Source organism: Vulpes vulpes, chromosome 4 (assembly GCF_048418805.1).
Source record: "Vulpes vulpes isolate BD-2025 chromosome 4, VulVul3, whole genome shotgun sequence".
NCBI classification, from domain to species: Eukaryota; Metazoa; Chordata; class Mammalia; order Carnivora; family Canidae; genus Vulpes; species Vulpes vulpes.
In genome coordinates this window covers 58,048,166-58,067,143 of record NC_132783.1, presented here as the reverse complement: position 1 = coordinate 58,067,143, position 18,978 = coordinate 58,048,166, and the positions used below count along the sequence as shown (strand labels likewise).

Sequence of the window (18,978 nt, the reverse complement as noted above, 5' to 3'; positions counted from 1 at the left end):
CATTCTTCATTGTCCTGTTGGAGATAGATACTAGGGCTAGATCTTGTCAACATTTCTTCTTTGCCAGCTGCTACAATGTTAAGCTTTGCCAATAGAGGGCACTGGAGGGACTGTGGGAGGAAGGGGCTTCTCTTTCCTGGCTTTGAGGTGTCTTTTTCTTATGGCTCCTGCAGTGCTAGTCCAGGATGCTGAATATCTGGTGGCACTCATTCCAGTGAGTTTCAACAGCATCCCTGCAGACAGTTTTCCAACATGTTCCATGGGTATTCAAGCTAGTTTCCAGGCAAGCACACTCCAGGGAGCTTCCTGGCAGTTTTGCTGGCATCCTAGTGGGTAGCTTCCTGCCTGCCAGCCTTGGCTGCGACACAATGAACTTATCTGCTGTCCAGTGAGCCACAGCCACACCCTCTCCAAGGAAGTATGACTCCCATCCACAGTGGGTGGCATGGGGTGAGAGTGGACACTTCTCATTATTACTTCCCATGGTTGATGAAGTTCTGTTTAGCCCTTAGAAGCCATCTAATCACCTTGGTTACTAGTTACTAACTCTTTATATTAAACTTTCCTCTTCAAATTACTGTGTGGTTTCTGTTCCTAATAATTAGACCCTGACAGATATATCCCAAAAGTAAGAAAATCCAATAATGATAGGGACAAGTCAAAAAGACAAATTGGCCTGCATCTAGAAAAGGATAACTAGAATAGTATATATAATAAATGCCCATTTACCCACTCAGCTTTAATAGTTATTGATCCATGGCTTCCAATATTTTTATTGTCTTAAATATTGCTTTCAGTATTTTAAAGTAATGCTCCATCTTCTATTGGAATCCTTCCACATGTGATATTTTGTCTTCAGGATAAATTCCCAGAGGTGGGAATTGTTTTCAGTCATTTGGGAAAGAAATTGCCTAAAACTAGATCCTTTAATGTGAATTAAAAAAACAGAAAAGAGAAACTCTTGGAGGTGAAGAGAGCTGTTTTCAAATATGTGAAAAACTACCAGAGGAACAAAGAAAATAGAATAGTTCTAGAGGGCAGTACTTATAATGTAATGGTGGACACTGTAGGAAGGCAACAGTTGCCTCATTAGATTGGGGTGCTTTACACTACAAGTGTTCAAAAATAGAACTACCTAATTTTTGAGGTTGTAAACTCCTTGTCAGTAAAGGCATGCAAAGGTGGGAAGACCAAATGTCAGGGATGCTGAGGAAGGGACTTCTGTGAAAAGGGTGAGGAGGCAGGATTCTGCAAGTTCTCACATTCCCTGTACTTCAGGGGACTCTTGAGATGGTCTAATTTCTAAGAGGTGCTTTTTCTCTTTTTGGCAAGCCTTGTATTGTAACAGATGCACTATTTCTATTCACGTATTGTGAGTATACACTTCTGTATCTACAGTTAAATGTTTTTGCTTCTATGACCGGAGTTTAAGGAGATAATATTACAAAATATCATGAAGGGTAAAAAATGGTTTGTTTGCTCACCTTTGCTGATGAAACCATTTGCTTGGCCTGGCTTCTTGATAAATGATCAATTGTTCTTATTAGAACTTCAGGATTTGCGTTAGCTAAGTGCGTCAGACTTTTATAACCTGCATTGTATAACTGTTTTGCTCGACCCTGAAAAGTATTACAAAAATCATTAGGGCCAGAATTTGAGATTAGGAAAAAATAATCAAGTGTTATTGAAGGGAAAAGTTTCACAAGCAAGAGACAGAAATAGACTAGGTAATAAGAAATCAATTATTCGATTTCGAAGTAATCATTTCAAAGTTATTAGAAGAGGTAACACATCTGAACCCTGAGAAATTTTTAATTAATTAATTAATTAATTAATGACAGACATAGAGAGAGAGAGGCAGAAACACAGGAGGGAGAAGCAGGCTCCATGCCAGGAGCCTAACATGGGACTTGATCCCGGGACTCCAGGATTGCGCTGTGGGCCAAAGGCAGGCGCTAAACCGCTGAGCCACCCAGGGATCCCCAACCCTGAGAAAATTTAAAAGATAAATCTGGGTGGTTCCAATCTGAGTGCAAGATAGCTCTCTGAGCAGCGTTAACTGATGTGTGTTGCAACCAGGAATGAGGAATCCATTAAGGCATTCGGGGAGGGGCATTATTTTAGACACCCAATCACAATGTTCTAGTCCAATATCCTTAAAATGTTTTCACCATCTACTTAGGGCACTTGGGGAACACGGGCGTGTGTGTTCCCAGGCAGAAAAATGCTTCTGATTGAAGGACTGAATGACAGAATAAGCTGAAATCAACAGCTGGCTAAAAACAGTAAGCTGTGGGATGCGTGGGTGGCTCAGAGGTTGAGCATCTGCCTTCAGCTCAGAGTGTGATCCCACGGTCCTGGGATCAAGTTGCACATTGGACTCCTTGCAGGGAGCCTGCTTTTCTCTCTGTCTGTGTCTCTGCCTCTCTCTGTGTGTCTCTCATGAATAAATAAATAAACTCTTTAAACAAAACAAAACCCAGAAAGCTGAGAAACCAGGTAAGGATACTCTCTTCTCACTCCCTTAGGAAATGGAAATAAGCCTTGTTCCCACCGAATCACTACTTCCTTGAAACAAGCAGGGAATCTAAACTGACAGAAGGTAAAATTCTTCATTGGAGTGGAAGAAGAAAGAGATGCTAAAGACAAATGGGGAGTCTCATTTTTATCCCTACTGTTTTTCATATACACTTGGGGAGTCTCATTTTTATCCCTACTGTTATTTTTTTTTTCACAAATGTGATTTTTTTCCCCATCAGGACAGCTTCCAGATTTACAAGGGATTTCTGGGAGGCCATAACACTTTATTAAAAAACAACAACAAAACACCCTCTCATGACAAATGAGGAATAAGGCTGTTGTTACTTACCTGTGGTATGACTTATTTTATGAAGAAGTCTTTTACTATTTAATTAGCAAAATCTGATTTTTCTGTTAGTTGAAATCATATCAGTTGGGAAACTGGGAAACTACTAACCTCTAAAACTCCAGTCACTTCCATGAGAGGGATTAGCTCTGCCTTTACACAGTAAGTCAACTTCTTGGTAAGTTCTACCAAAAGGGCTCTATACACCCAAAACTCCTCAAGTTCCTGCAGAATATAAAGAAATATATGGAATTGAAATCTGGTAAGTTATTTCAAAGTCTGATTGGCGTGGTAGGGGGTTCAGAGAGGATGTTCCCTGATACAAGTTCTGAAACTTGATTAAGCCAGAGATGAACAATAATTCCACACAAAATTAGCATAAGGAAACATGGCAGAGACTGAGGAATTTGATGACGTAGTTTTGGGATGAAGAAGAAGACTGAAAATTGACAAGAGTTCTATTCATTTTTAATCAAAACACCAGCAAGTGAATGCATAGTTTTTCTTTCCCAGATGACTGAAAACAATTCCCACCTCTGGGAATTTACCCTGAAGACAAAACATCACATGTGGAAGGATTCCAATACAAGATGTAGCAATACTTTAAAATACTGAAAGCAGTATTTAAGACAATAAAAATATTGGAAGCCGTGGATCAATAACTGTTAAAGCTGAGTGGGTAAATGGACATTTACTATATTATACACTTCCCATGGTTATCACCATGAGAGATACTCCTACACAGTCTATATCAATGGAGAACTGTTGTTTTAAGAGTTGATTCTAAATACTTGTAACTATTAGTGATGGTTCTAAGAGTAGGGGAACTAAGAGCTTTCAACTTGTTTGCTATATATTTTGAGTGATCCAGTCATTTTTGTATCTTTATCATAAGTTAGTATATAGGATTCTTATAAGCAGAAAAAAAAAGATGTATTTTATTTATTTTTATTTTATTTTTTTAAAGATTTTATTTATTTATTCATGAGAGACACAGAGAGAGAGAGAGAGAGAGAGAGAGAGAGAGAGAGGCAGAGACACAGGCAGAGGGAGAAGCAGGCTCCATGCAGGGAGCCTGATGTGGGACTTGATCCCAGGTCTCCAGGATCACGCCTTGGGCCAAAGATGGTGCTAAACCGCTGAGCCACCTGGGCTGCCCAACAAATGTATTTTAAATAAGTTTTGAGCGCTCTGTATTAGTAGAACAATGAAGAAATAATGACTAACCAGTTTATGAGTTTAGCAGCAATTAAAACAAAAAGATGCACAAGGCATGTGTCATCTAGTTAATGGAATTACCTCACAGAAATGTAGCACACAAGAGGAGAATGAGGCAGCTCCAGTGAGAAGACTTTGTATATAGCCTCGAGGCATATTAAATTTTTCAGACACACTCCAAATGTTGGCCTCTTTGAGCAGGGTATAAAGAACAAAAGACAGGTACAGTCTGTTGACAATGTCCTTGTCCACCTTCTAGAAAGACACAAACAAATTTATGTACTGGACCTGCTAAGAATGTAGCTTATGTTGAATTTGGACAAAAGGTAATGTGAATGAAGTTATACGCCAGGAAAGCCAGACTAGAATGCTTCCACAGAAATAAAACTAAGATTTAGCATATGTACTTTCAGATGATCATTTTTCCAAATATAAAAAAAAAGAAAATAAGCCAAATTATTTCCAATTTATTTATTTATTATTTCCAACTTAAACTCACTTCTATAGGGGAGCTGTAGTGGGTTGAATTGTGTCTGCCACCCCATACCTTTTTGTGGTACCTGTGAAAGTGACCTTACTTGGAAATAGAATCTTTGCAGATGTAATTAGCTAAAGATCTTGAGATGAAATCATCCTGGATGTACAGTGGACCCATTAGGGCTCTTTATTAAGTGACAGGTGTCTTTATAAGAGGAAAGGACACAGAGTGACACAGACAAGGCAATGCGAAGATGGCAACATCCAATGGAGACTCTGGAGGGATACATTTACAAGCTAAGGAACACCAAAGGTTGCCAGCAACCACCAAAAGCTAGGAGAAAGGCAACATATTTTCCTCCTCAGAGCCTCCAGAAGAAGCCATCTTGATCTCAGACTTTTGGCCTCCTGAACTTTGAGAGAATAAATTTCTGTTGTTTTAAGACACTCATTTTGTGCTAATTTGTTAGGGTAGCCCTAGGAAAAGAATAAAGGAAGGAGCTGGGAAGCCCTTTACATTTACTGTGGTAATTATAGGTTGCATATATTTGTGAATGTAATGAGACAAATGCATTTATTTAGATAGGTATGTTAATAAGCTTGTCCATATTGTAAACTAAGTAAATATTAGATTCTATGATTTCCACATGGTCATGATAAATAATTAATGTCTCCAAAGTTAAAACACTGAAAGAGAAAAATGCTACCTGTAGTTGACAATTTCTGTGTACCTGCTTTTGCTTGCAGTATCTAGTGGTCAGTTTTTGTATAAAGTATTTCATAGCCAATATCAAGCTAACTTAGAAACTGAGTAACTCATGCTTGAAATCAGAGGAAAGAAAGGATAAACTGAAAATAGAAAAAGGGGTATAAAATACAAAATTATATCCCTTATGATGGTAAAAGAATGGGACGAGAACTTATAGTGGCATATCAAAGACTGTATGAATTACAGATTCTATGTGTTGATACTTTTTAAAAAGTATTAAGCTGAAAAATCATGATAGTTGAATTGCTAATAGGGAGAGACTGCTTTTTAATTTCCCAATTTTAGTGTACCTTCATTATTAACTATAATTTGAGTCAATGTAGATTTTGCTTAGAATATATTTTCTAAGCTAAGAAAAATGATTTAATTATATTACATGGCAAGATAAGATGCTTTATGCCAATTTCAAGATCTTTTACAAGAAATACTTAAAGGTGGGGATGTCTTTTTCAATGTATAAATAAATCTGATTTTAAGTAAATATGCTCTCTAGAATTTAAATCAGCTGAACATTTATTGAGTATATTACATTAAAATGTAACAAAAATAAATTGATTCAAGTTTAAAAAGATGCATTAGTCTAGTAAGATTTTGCAGATGTTTATTATTTGGTAATGAGTTCCAAATTAATATGATTTTGTTTTAATTTATATTTTAAAGTTGTATATAAAAGGTTTAAGAAATATTTTTATTTAACATTTTGAACATCTAAACAAAATGTATGCATTTCTGAGGTAAAGGACTCAATCAAAATACTGTGATAAGATAAACATTAAAGTACTACACCGACATTTATAATTTTATGATTCAGTAGATAGGACAGGGCATCATTCAATTCAAATGTGTGTAGACTTTTCACTTTTCAAAATGAAATTAGTAATATTTACGTAAATTTAAAGATATGGAGGAAATGGCAGGTAAGATAATTGGGTTTCAATAAAAATTGTATTACCAACAAAATTATAAATATAAAAAGTGTATTATAAGGTGGAAAATATTAACTTAAGGAATTTGAAGGCATGTTTGCCAAAAATTATTTCCATTCCTCTTAAAGTTAGTGTATTAGACACTTGCTTCATATTTGTTGACTAAATTTCAAAATACTAAAATAGAAGAATATCATACAAAAAGGCATTAATTTATCAACTTCAACCTTTTACAGAGCTCTATGTACTTGAAGTACTAACTAGACTGGGAATTCTTTAAGGACAACAAAACCCAACAACAACAAAAACCTCAAACCAAACCTATCTTAGAATCCCTAATACCAAGTAGAATGCCTAATAAAAAGTTTCTAGGTCAGGGGGGCCTGGCTGGCTCAGTGAGAGGGGCATGTGACTCTTGATCTTGGATCATGAGTTCAAGCCACATGTTGGGTGTAAACATTATTTTAAAAAATAAGTTTCTAGAAAATTCATTTTTTTCCCTTGAACTGAACTTATTTCAGGATTATATACTATCATAAAAACATTTAATAAATATTTTACAATTTTTATAAGCCATAAGTAGCCTAAGAAAAATAGATAATAGGGTTTACCTTTTCCTATGATAAGAAGCTTATATGTGCATGACAGAGTGTTTCAGAAATGCAAAGGTATACACACAAAAAAGGCCATCATACCATTCAAAAATAAATACTGCTTTTAAAAAATGCCCAAATTTCTGCTCCTCAAATGTTTTAAATAGTAAAATGGGAATTATATTAATTTAAAGGAAAAAAATATGAAACAAAAAGACCAAATCAACAAAAGCCAATGATACAACAGCATTAATTCTGCTAAATTAACTTGGTTATTTAGGGAGAGAAAAAAAGACTATGGTACCTTCTTTATAGGTTGACCTGATGCTTTCTTCCCAATAAAGTTTTCAGAGACTCCCAGAAGAGCAGCTACATTTTGTTCTGCTGGACTAAGCTGGCTAAACTACATTTAAAAAGAGTAAACAGAGAAAAATCAAATTGTAACTTTAAAAAAAAAAAGATTTATTTATTTGAGAGAGAGAAAGCATGTGGTGAGATAGGGGGGCAGGAGAGGGAGAACGAATTTCAAGCAGACTCCCTACCGAGTGTGGAGCTCGACTCTGGGCTCAATCCCACGACCCTCAGATCATGACCTGAGTCAAAATCAAGAGTAGGATGCTTAGCTGACTGAGCCACCTAGGCACCTTTCAAATTGTAACTTTTAAAAATCTGCCATTTGAACCAAATTTAGTATTTCCTGTGATATCACATTATCATGGTTTTGAAGGATATGAAAAAACACAAATTTTACTTATACATATTGTAAAGCTCAAAAAATGTATTATTAAAACATAACATATTTTGGTAGAATACTTAAAGGCATGGTCACAAGCACTGTGACTATGGACTATGGTTTCCATGGTCCATGTGGTTATGTTTAATATTGAGAGGTCTGCGGGGAGGAAGGGAAGGGAAAGCTTTTGACAGTAACTGCATTATATAGGACCACTTAAAAAACTTAGTTACAATTTAAAATATGACATTAAAAAGAAAATTAATTTCCTGCAAATTAAGAGCAGCATACTGCTTCTGCCTACTATGTGTTCATGCATCTGCTCTGTTCATAGTAAAATCCTAACAGACTGTACTCTACCACCTGGTTTTGTAACAAGTAGGATCCAGCTCCACCTTCCTGTTAGTGATAAAACTGATATTGCTTCTCAGGTAGTTAACGTCACTGAGTTTAGTTATTTTGCTTGGCTCCGATAGAGCTTTCATGTAATTAAAATATCAAAAAAAAAAAAAACAAACAAACCCCCAGCTTTCATGGTTTTCTTCACATTGTAGGCATCATAAAATGGAGTGGCCCCTAAAACATAACAGTAACTATCTTCGGGGAATGAGATCAGGGATGATCCTCTTTTCTTTTCTGCACTTTTTGTTATTTTTTCGATAATGAACTTGTTTATATTTAACAGAAAAGTACTATTTAAGTGACACTTAAATACTAAGTGTCTTAATAGTACTAAAAGTACTATTAAGTGACTGAAAATGCTATTTCCATATTACTCTTCTAAAAACTGACACATGAAAGGCCCAATTACAAACATATTTTAGTAGAGAAAAAAAGTGAATAATCACTTAATAAAAATTGTATCATCATTAATAAATAAGACAGACCATACTGAAGAGCCTTCTATTCTCACCTGCCTGAAGTATATCATCCAGTCAGGGTCACAGTGAGAAGCCATGTCATAGGGAGTTGTTAAATAAATCAAGTGAAGAAGGCTTTCGAGAACAAGTCCTTCAAGACCTTTCTTCAGATCTCTGTACAGAATGTCACAATAAGCCAAATCTATAGTCCCTAAAAGGAAGATCAAAATTTCATCTTTCATAATTACCAAAGGGGGAGAAAGGTGATTTTTGAAAATGTCTTGTTGAGAAGTTACCTAAGCATAGCAAAAAGTCTTCAAAATTTCTTAACTCCAGCATAGTTAACACACAGTTTTATAGTTTCCAGTGTTCAGTGTAGTGATTCAGCAATTCTAAACATTACTCAGTGCTCAGTGCTCATCATGATGAGCGTACTCTTAATTCCCTTCACTTATTTCACTCATCCTTCCACCAAAATCCCTTCTTATGTAATTTATCACAACTATTTTGGAGGTCATTTTGACGGACCTCCAAATGTTTGATACATCAACATTTAATAAGATTACTCCTTCTGACCCAATTGCTGTTTTTGGAAATCTAACCCAGAGAAACATTTCCACACATACCCAAAAATAGATATAAACAGAGATGCCCATTGCAGTTTTGTCTATAGTTGAGAAAAATTAAAAAAAAAAAAAAAACAGTGCAAATGTCCATCAATAGGGGAATGGTTAATTAAATTACAGTATCTAGACTATGGATGATTATAGTAGTAAAAGAAAAATGAGGTAAATTTAAAGGGACTGACATGTTAAAGTACTCCTTAATATTTTAAGTGAGAAAAGTAAGCTGCCAAAAAATACTTACAACTATGACTTTATCTTAAAAATAAACTACAAAATAACATAAAAATGTATATACATGTATATATATAAAATCTATACACATATACATACAAACATACATATATAATATACATATACATGTTTATCTGTATGCATAATCATATGTGGAACAATACACATCAAATTGTTAACAGTGGTTGCCCCTGGAGGGTGGAAATGGGACAGGAGAATGGGATTTTCCATTACATAATTCTGAGTTCTAAGGAATTTTTTAAATGACAGACATGTATTATTTTTCATTAAGTAAATTATGATGTAGCCATTAAGAAAAAACTATTCCCTGTCAAGAAACAATTTTTAAGGAAAAAAGCAAGTTCTGGAACAAAACCAATGATTGTTTACTTAAAAACAAAAGCTTAAAAAAATCTTAAACTTGTATATTAAGTATATGTTATGCATTGAAATGAAATGTACAGAACATGTCTGAAAAGACATATACCAAATTGCCATTCTTGGTAGGATATTAAGATTTGTACGATTGTTAGTAGAGGGGTGTGTGAAGGGGGATGATAATCTTTTTCCCTCTAAATACTTCTGGAGTATCCTAAATTACTTGTAATTCAAAACATCTTTCAGGGTGTCTAAGTAGCTCAGCCAGTTCAACTCTTGATTTTGGCTCAGGTCATGATCTCAGGGTTGTGACATGGAGCCATGAGTCAGGCTCATGGTGGGTGTGGAGCCTGTTTAAAACTCTCTCTTCCCCTCCCCCTCTGCTCCTTCCTACTTCCTCTCTAAAAAAACAAAAACAAAAAACCCAATACTTTTTCAACTTTTTATTTATTTACTAAAAAACCCTTTCTAAAAAGTAAGTTCTACACCCAACATGTGGCCTGAACTCAGAACCCTGAGACAAAGAGTCACATGCTCTACTGACTGAGGCAGCCAGGTGCCTACACTTTTCAACTTTTAAAAGCGAAAGTAGTATAATAGCTTGTAAGATTAATGTTATTAATATGAAATTAGTTCCAATTTAAAGGAAGAGAATGATTTAACTTCTTTTTTTCCCGGCACATTTCCTCAGAAACTTAGGTAAACTCTTACCCTTAAAAGAAGCTCGTCCCAGTTTTGTAATATGAAAACTATATTGGATCTCTTCTTTGGGCTTATCAATAGTGTCTTTTTGTAGAAGTCCTTTTTCTGTCAGGTATCTAAGTGATTCGATGGTTATGTCCCACAGACTTTTTTCTTGTAATAAAATCTTTTGCTGAACACCAAAAAATGTACCACACATAAAGTGATATATGTCATCAAGATTTGTTGCAATCTGAAACAATTCAAGACATCATTGGAACATTTTCCTTAATTTAAGACATCGTTTTGAATGCATGTTAATGTCCATACTGCAAAGCTACTGAAATAAATTAGCATAAAACTAACATACTTGCACATATAAAGATAATTTTATAAGCGGCATTTTAAAATTAACAAGAAACAATTTTAAAAAGTTATCATATTCATACTTTTAATGAAAACATCTACATATTTTTCACCCAAAACTCCTCACATTTTTAAATAATTTTTCACAATGTCTCCAAAGCTGTGCTTTGTTTATTCTCCAACCAATTATCACTAATTCTCACTCAGCCTCCTTCAGAAATCCTCCCTTTACCCCTTTCCATCCACCTGTGAAAGTATTCTTTAGCAATAAAAATTGTATTTAAAAAAAACCACCACACACATGCAAAACATAACTGAAAGTCTCCACTGAAACAGGATCAGGCAATATTTCCCAATATATACCTAAAAATATATAGCAGTCTTCTCTTTTTGTCTCTCTCATTCCTGTTCTTTTGCTGCCTTTCTCTCTCCCCCTCTTAGTCACTATTTAAAATTTATAGTGGCAATCATTAAGTAATATTCAATCCTCCATTTGGTATTCAGATATAAAGTTAATGCTGAATTAGGATAATTTTATATTAGCCAATTTCAATGAAATCATTATGTTCTACTAAAATATAGTCAATCAATAAATGTATCACTTATTCTTACAGTTCTGATGACATTTTTTCAACTGGAAAACTTAAGTAATTATTTGATACTAAACCAATATAAGAGTTAAAAAAATATGATGAGGCAGAGACATTTACTATTATTTTCTTTTTAATAAACTCAATTTAAAAAAATGTTTGATGCTTTTTATTATTATTATTATTATTATTTTTTTAGAGAGTGTGCACAAGTGGGTGAAGGAGGGGCAGAGAGAGATACACACACCCTTAAGCAGGTTCCATGCTCAGCATAGAGCCTAATGTGGGGCTTGATCTCCCAACTCTGAGATCATGACCTGAGCCAAAATCAAGAGTAGGATCTTAACTGACTGAGCCACTCAGGCACCCAAAACTCCTTCTTAATATAATGAGGCTAAAATGGCAGTTTTAAGGTATTCAAGACTGATACTCAGTTTGTAGATTACCGATGAACTTAGCTGCTGAATTGTTTTCTACTTGGTTGATTATAGTTAACATTAAGGATATTAAAAAAAATCCTTTACTTGATCCTTCTAGCTACCATCATGTTATCTTTCTATCCCTTTGTGAAAAACTTGCAGATACAGTGATTTAGACCCACTGGTCCAGCCTCTGCCTCTGGCCTCCACAGCTTCTCAAAGCTGGATTCTTCGCTGTTGCCCCAACCTTCAGGTTCACCCATGCCCAACTCCAAAGTGAATAATCCATTCATTCATTCATTCATTCATTCATTCATTCAAGTATTTGCAGAGCACCAACCACATGCCAGGCATTGTGTTAGGTAGGCACTTGGATTCAGGGACAAATAACAATAAATATGGATTCTGCTTGTACAGGTTTTATATTCCTGTGGGGTAAAATCAGCCAAATCACTGCACTAACCAGAATATAATTACAAACTGATAGGTTCTACTAAAGCAATGTGGTTCTATAGATACAATAAACTGACTGGACTCAGAGGCACAGGGAGGCTTCCCTGAGGAAGCGATGGTTATGTGGGTAAGGGTGAGACAGGAGATGGAGTGGGGAAGATGCACGAATCTCACACTTAGTGAGCACTGGGGTGGGAAGGAACATCACGTGCTTGAGAACCTAAAAGGCCTGTATACCTGGAGTGCAGAGTGCAAGGAGGCTGGTGAGAGATGAGGATGGAGACAGGTAGAGGCCAAATCTACCACTGCAGACCATGATAAGGAATTTGGGCTTAATCTTAAAGGCAATGGAAACCACCACTGACAAATTTTAAGGAGAGAGGGGTAATACATTCTGAGTTTACATTTTGACAAGATCAGTCTGTGAAGAGTTATTTGGAGAGGATGTGGGAAAGCGTGGAAGAATGGATGCAAGGCAGTCAGCCCAGTTAGGGGACGATCACACTGCCCAGGCAGAAGACTGCAGGAGCACGGGCCCCAGTGTGGGTGCAGGGAGCAAGCAGGCTGCAAGCAGCCTATATTACCTGCCTCGTTTTGCCTCAGATTCTTTTTACAAAAGGGGAGCCACATTACTTAATTCAAAGGTATGCAAGGATCAGAGATTAAATACATAAAGTGTCTAACAGGGTGTCTAAGGTGTGGCTGTGATAAATAGATGATAACTGGAGGCTCCCTGAATCCTATGGCCCAACCACTGTTACGTTTTCTCATCAATTCCTAGAGTTTCCTTCTCTCCACCAAACCACCGGCCTAGTCTCTCCAGGGGTGCTCATCTGTACCCTCCTGCCCTGACCTCACTGCCCAACTCACAGACCTCACCCTTCTTGCTTCTCAGTTCTCTTCCACCTGACTGTTTCTGTCTAGAGGACTTCTGCTTCATTTCCAGCTCTAAAGGTTTTCCTGCTCTCCACCATGTCTAGAATTCCAGCATTCTTCCACAACTAGAGCCCTGTTGTGAACCCCCACTTCATGGTGTAAGAGTAATCTTGCTGGCCTGGCCTCCTCCTGACTGGGTCCAGTTTCTTGAGTTCTGCCTCCTATGGGCAAGCTTGGAACAACAGCTGCCTACCTGCTAATCTCCTGAACCAACTGCTGCCTGATTTCTTGCTGGGGCACTTCAACTGTTAAAACAGAATTTAAACGCGACTGTTTGTGCCCCATAGATCTTGTATTGCCAGGTCCAGAAAACCATATCCCTGTGGCCAAGTCAGTTTTCCTAGTCTCCCTGTTACCTGAGCACTTCCATCTTAAGGGAAGTTCCAACTCCCTCCCAATTCCACTACTTTTGCTGAGTCCTAACTCATATACATACTTGTCAGATGTATGCATTATGAATATTTCCTCTGGGACTTCTCACTTTTTTAGCAATGTCTTTTGAAGATAATCGTAAAAATTATGATGAAGTCTATTTAATTGAATTTTTCCCTTCATGGTTTATGTTTTTCGTTTCCCGCATAAGAAATCTTAACCCAAGGTAACAAAAAATTTTCTCCTATATGTCCTAGAAATTATATTTTTAGCTGTTAAGTTTAGGTCTATGGTCCATGTTTAATTATTCTGGACAAAATTAGAGTGAGGTAAGAGTACAGATTAATTTTTGGTTTTGTTCTATATAGATACCTAGTTGTTCCAGCACCATTTATTGAAAACAAACAAAACTATCCTTTGTCCATTTAAATATCTTGACACTTTTTGTTAAAAATTGATCATTTTGATCATTTATAGGGGTGCCTGGCTGGCTCAGTCAGTGGAGCATGCAACTCTTGATCTTGGAGTACTGAGTTCGAGCCCCATGTTGAGTGCAGAAATTATTTTTTTTTAAAAATTGATCATGTATGTGTAGGCCTAATTCTGGACTTATTGATCTATTGGTCTATATGAACCTTGCACCAATATCACACTGCCTTGATTACTGAAGCTTTATAGTAAGTCTCAAAGTAGTGTGAACACTCTTTGTTATTTTTTCACAAAATTGATTTTGGCTATTCTACTTTGTATTTCCAAAATAAATTCTATTAGCCTTCAATTTCCACTAAACAAGTCTATTGACTGGAATTGCACTAAATTTATATACCAATTTAGGAAGTATCAACAGATCAAAACTGTTCTAATTCTTTTTTTTTTCAAAGATTTTATTTATTTATTCATGAGAGACACACAGAGAGAGGCAGATACATAGGCAGAGGGAGAATCAGGCTCCCCGCAAGGAGCCCAATGTGGGACTTGATGCCAAGAGTCCAAGATCATCTGCCAAAAGCAGATGCTTAACCGCTGAGCTACCCAGGTGTCCTGACTGTTTTAATTCTTGACCATGGATAAAAAAGCAGGACCCATCTATTTGCTGTCTACAAGAGACTCATTTTAGACAGAAGGACACCTACAACCTGAAAATAAAAGGTTGGAGAACCATTTACCATTCAAATGGTCCTCAAAAGAAAGCAGGGGTAGCCATCCTTATATCAGATAAATTAAAATTTACCCCGAAGACTATAGTGAGAGATGAAGAGGGACACTATCTCATACTCAAAGGATCTATCCAACAAGAGGACTTAACAATCCTCAATATATATGCCCCGAATGTGGGAGCTGCCAAATATTTAAACCAATTAATAACCAAACTGAAGAAATACTTTGATAATAATACACTTATACTTGGTGACTTCAATCTAGCTCTTTCTATACTAGATAGGTCTTCTAAGCACAACATCTCCAAAGAAACGAGAGCTTTAAATGATACACTGGACCAGATGGATTTCACAGATATCTACAGAACTTTACATCCAAACTCAACTGATACACATTCTTCTCAAGTGCACATGGAACTTTCTCCAGAATAGACCACATACTGGGTCACAAATCGGGTCTGAACCGATACCAAAAGATCGGGATCGTCCCCTGCATATTCTCAGACCATAATGCCTTGAAATTAGAACTTAATCACAACAAGAAGTTTGGAAGGACCACAAACACGTGGAGGTTAAGGACCATCCTGCTAAAAGATGAAAAGGTCAACCAGGAAATTAAGGAAGAATTAAAAAGATTCATGGAAACTAATGAGAATGAAGATACAACCGTTCAAAATCTTTGGGATGCAGCAAAAGCAGTCCTGAGGGGGAAATACATCGCAATATAAGCATCCATTCAAAAACTGGAAAGAACTCAAATTCAAAAGCTCACCTTACACATAAAGGAACTAGAGAAAAAGCAACAAATGGACCCCACCCCCAGCAGAAGAAGACAGTTAATTAAAATTCGAGCAGAACTAAATGATATCGAGACCAAAAGAACTGTGGAACAGATCAACAGAACCAGGAGTTGGTTCTTTGAAAGAATTAATAAGATAGATAAACCATTAGCCAACCTTATTAAAAAGAAGAGAGAGAAGACTCAAATTAATAAAATCATGAATGAGAAAGGAGAGATCACTACCAACACCAAGGAAATACAAACGATTTTAAAAACATATTATGAACAGGTGTACGCCAATAAATTAGGCAATCTAGAAGAAATGGACGCATTCCTGGAAAGCCACAAACTACCAAAACTGGAGCAGGAAGAAACAGAAAACCTGAACAGGCCAATAACCAGGGAGGAAATTGAAGCAGTCATCAAAAACCTCCCGAGACACAAGAGTCCAGGGCCAGATGGCTTCCCAGGAGAATGCTATCAAACGTTTAAAGAAGAAATCATACCTATTCTACTAAAGCTGTTTGGAAAGATAGAAAGAGATGGAGTACTTCCAAATTCGTTCTATGAGGCCAGCATCACCTTAATTCCGAAACCAGACAAAGATCCCACCAAAAAGGAGAATTACAGACCAATATCCCTGATGAACATGGATGCAAAAATTCTCAACAAGATACTAGCCAATAGGATCCAACAACACATTAAGAAAATTATTCACCATGACCAAGTAGGATTTATCCCCGGGACACAAGGCTGGTTCAACACTCGTAAAACCATCAATGTGATTCATCATATCAGCAAGAGAAAAACCAAGAACCATATGATCCTCTCATTAGATGCAGAGAAAGCATTTGACAAAATACAGCATCCATTCCTGATCAAAACCCTTCAGAGTGTTGGGATAGAGGGAACTTTCCTTGACATCTTAAAAGCCATTTACGAAAAGCCCACAGCAAATATCATTCTCAATGGGGAAGCACTGGGAGCCTTTCCGCTAAGATCAGGAACAAGACAGGGATGTCCACTCTCACCACTGCTGTTCAACATAGTTCTGGAAGTCCTCGCCTCAGCAATCCGACAACAAAAAGACATTAAAGGCATTCAAATAGGCAAAGAAGAAGTCAAACTCTCCCTCTTCGCTGATGACATGATACTCTACATAGAAAACTCAAAAGCCTCCACCCCAAGATTGCTAGAACTCATACAGCAATTTGGTAGCGTGGCAGGATACAAAATCAATGCCCAGAAATCAATGGCATTTCTATACACTAACAATGAGACTGAAGAAAGAGAAATTAAGGAGTCAATCCCATTTACAATTACACCCAAAAGCATAAGATACCTAGGAATAAACCTAACCAAAGAGGTAAAGGATCTATACCCTAAAAACTATAGAACACTTCTGAAAGAAATTGAGGAAGACACAAAGAGATGGAAAAATATTCCATGCTCATGGATTGGCAGAATTAATATTGTAAAAATGTCAATGTTACCCAGGGCAATTTACACGTTTAATGCAATCCCTATCAAAATACCATGGACTTTCTTCAGAGAGTTAGAACAAATTATTTTAAGATTTGTGTGGAATCAGAAAAGACCCCGAATAGCCAGGGGAATTTTAAAAAAGAAAACCATAGCTGGGGGCATCACAATGCCAGATTTCAGGTTGTACTACAAAGCTGTGGTCATCAAGACAGTGTGGTACTGGCACAAAAACCGACACATAGATCAATGGAACAGAAAAGAGAACCCAGAAGTGGACCCTGAAATGTATGGTCATCTAATATTCGATAAAGGAGGAAAGACTATCCATTGGAAGAAAGACAGTCTCTTCAATAAATGGTCTTGGGAAAATTGGACATCCACATGCAGAAGAATGAAACTGGACCACTCTCTTTCACCATACACAAAGATAAACTCAAAATGTATGAGAGATCTAAATGTGAGACAAGATTCCATCAAAATCATAGAAGAGAACACAGGCAACACCCTTTTTGAACTTGGCCACAGTAACTTTTTGCAAGATACATCCACAAAGGCAAAAGAAACAAAAACAAAAATGAACTACTGGGACTTCACCAAGATAAGAAGCTTTTGCACAGCAAAGGATACAGTCAACAAAACTAAAAGACAACCTACAGAATGGGAGAAGATATTTGCAAATGACATATCAGATAAAGGGCTAGTTTCCAAAATCTATAAAGAACTTCTTAAACTCAACACCAAAGAAACAAACAATCCAATCATGAAATGGGCAAAAGACATGAAGAGAAATCTCACAGAGGAAGACATGGACATGGCCAACATGCACATGAGAAAATGCTCTGCATCACTTGCCATCAGGGAAATACAAATCAAAACCACAATGAGATACCACCTCACACCAGTGAGAATGGGGAAAATTAACAAGGCAGGAAACCACAAATGTTGGAGAGGATGCGGAGAAAAGGGAACCCTCTTACACTGTTGGTGGGAATGTGAACTGGTGCAGCCACTCTGGAAAACTGTGTGGAGGTTCCTCAAAGAGTTAAAAATAGACCTGCCCTACGACCCAGCAATTGCACTGTTGGGGATTTACCCCAAAGATTCAGATGCAATGAAACGTCGGGACACCTGCACCCCGATGTTTCTATCAGCAATGGCCACAATAGCCAAACTGTGGAAGGAGCCTCGGTGTCCATCGAAAGATGAATGGATAAAGAAGATGTGGTTTATGTATACAATGGAATATTCCTCAGCCATTAGAAACGACAAATACCCACCATTTGCTTCAACGTGGATGGAACTGGAGGGTATTATGCTGAGTGAAATAAGTCAATCGGAGAAGGACAAGCAGTGTATGTTCTCATTCATTTGGGGAATATAAATAATAGTGAAAGGGAATATAAAGAAAGGGAAAAGAAATGTTGGGAAATATCAGGAAGGGAGACAGAACATAAAGACTCCTAACTCTGGGAAACAAACTAGGGGTGGTGGAAGGGGAGGAGGGCGGGTGTTGGAGGGGAATGGGTGACGGGCACTGAGGCGGACACTTGACGGGATGAGCACTGGGTCTTTTTCTGTATGTTGGTAAATTGAACACCAATAAAAATTAATTTAAAAAAAAATAAAGAAAACCAAAACAACAACTGTAATTTATATTGTAATGGTTAAAATATATTCTCTGGCTATAGACCCAGAGGAATGATTCTGTTGATTATTAATGAAAGGATGGGAATCAGCCCTTGGTCTGTTATTGTTAGAGGTGTGTGTGTGTGTGTGTGTGTGTGTGTGTGTGTGTGTGTGTGAGAGAGAGAGAGAGAGAGAGAGAGATTTTTACATTAGCTAGTGCTAATTAAAAATATATATATATTAGCAACCTTTAAGACCAATATGGTTTTTCTGAAAAGGGTTGTTCAATGATTCAAAGGGGGTTGAGAACAATGATCTTTTACCTGGTTATATGGGAGTTTCTCCAAATCATTTCATCTCTATTTCACATATGACTGCAGTTTTGTTTTGGAATGTCTTAACATGATAAACAAATTAATTCAGGAATACTTATGA

The 18,978-nt window shown here is 36.9% G+C and overlaps 1 protein-coding gene across 6 annotated transcripts in view; it reads right to left on the bottom strand.

Annotated features, from left to right (window-relative positions):
• Positions 1-18,978, bottom strand: part of HELQ (helicase, POLQ like) — a 48,619-nt gene that overhangs the window by 5,762 nt on the left and 23,879 nt on the right. For 3 of the 6 annotated variants that reach the window (XM_025998172.2, XM_025998170.2, XM_072755769.1), the window contains 6 exons: positions 10,389-10,611; positions 8,496-8,653; positions 7,154-7,252; positions 4,166-4,339; positions 2,978-3,091; positions 1,485-1,619 (listed from right to left, as the gene is read on the bottom strand). In XM_025998172.2, coding sequence (XP_025853957.1) covers positions 1,485-1,619; positions 2,978-3,091; positions 4,166-4,339; positions 7,154-7,252; positions 8,496-8,653; positions 10,389-10,611 — 903 coding nt within the window. The remainder of the gene's footprint in view (positions 1-1,484; positions 1,620-2,977; positions 3,092-4,165; positions 4,340-7,153; positions 7,253-8,495; positions 8,654-10,388; positions 10,612-18,978) is intronic. The other 3 variants (XM_025998171.2, XM_072755768.1, XM_072755770.1) reach the window with 3 other exon arrangements.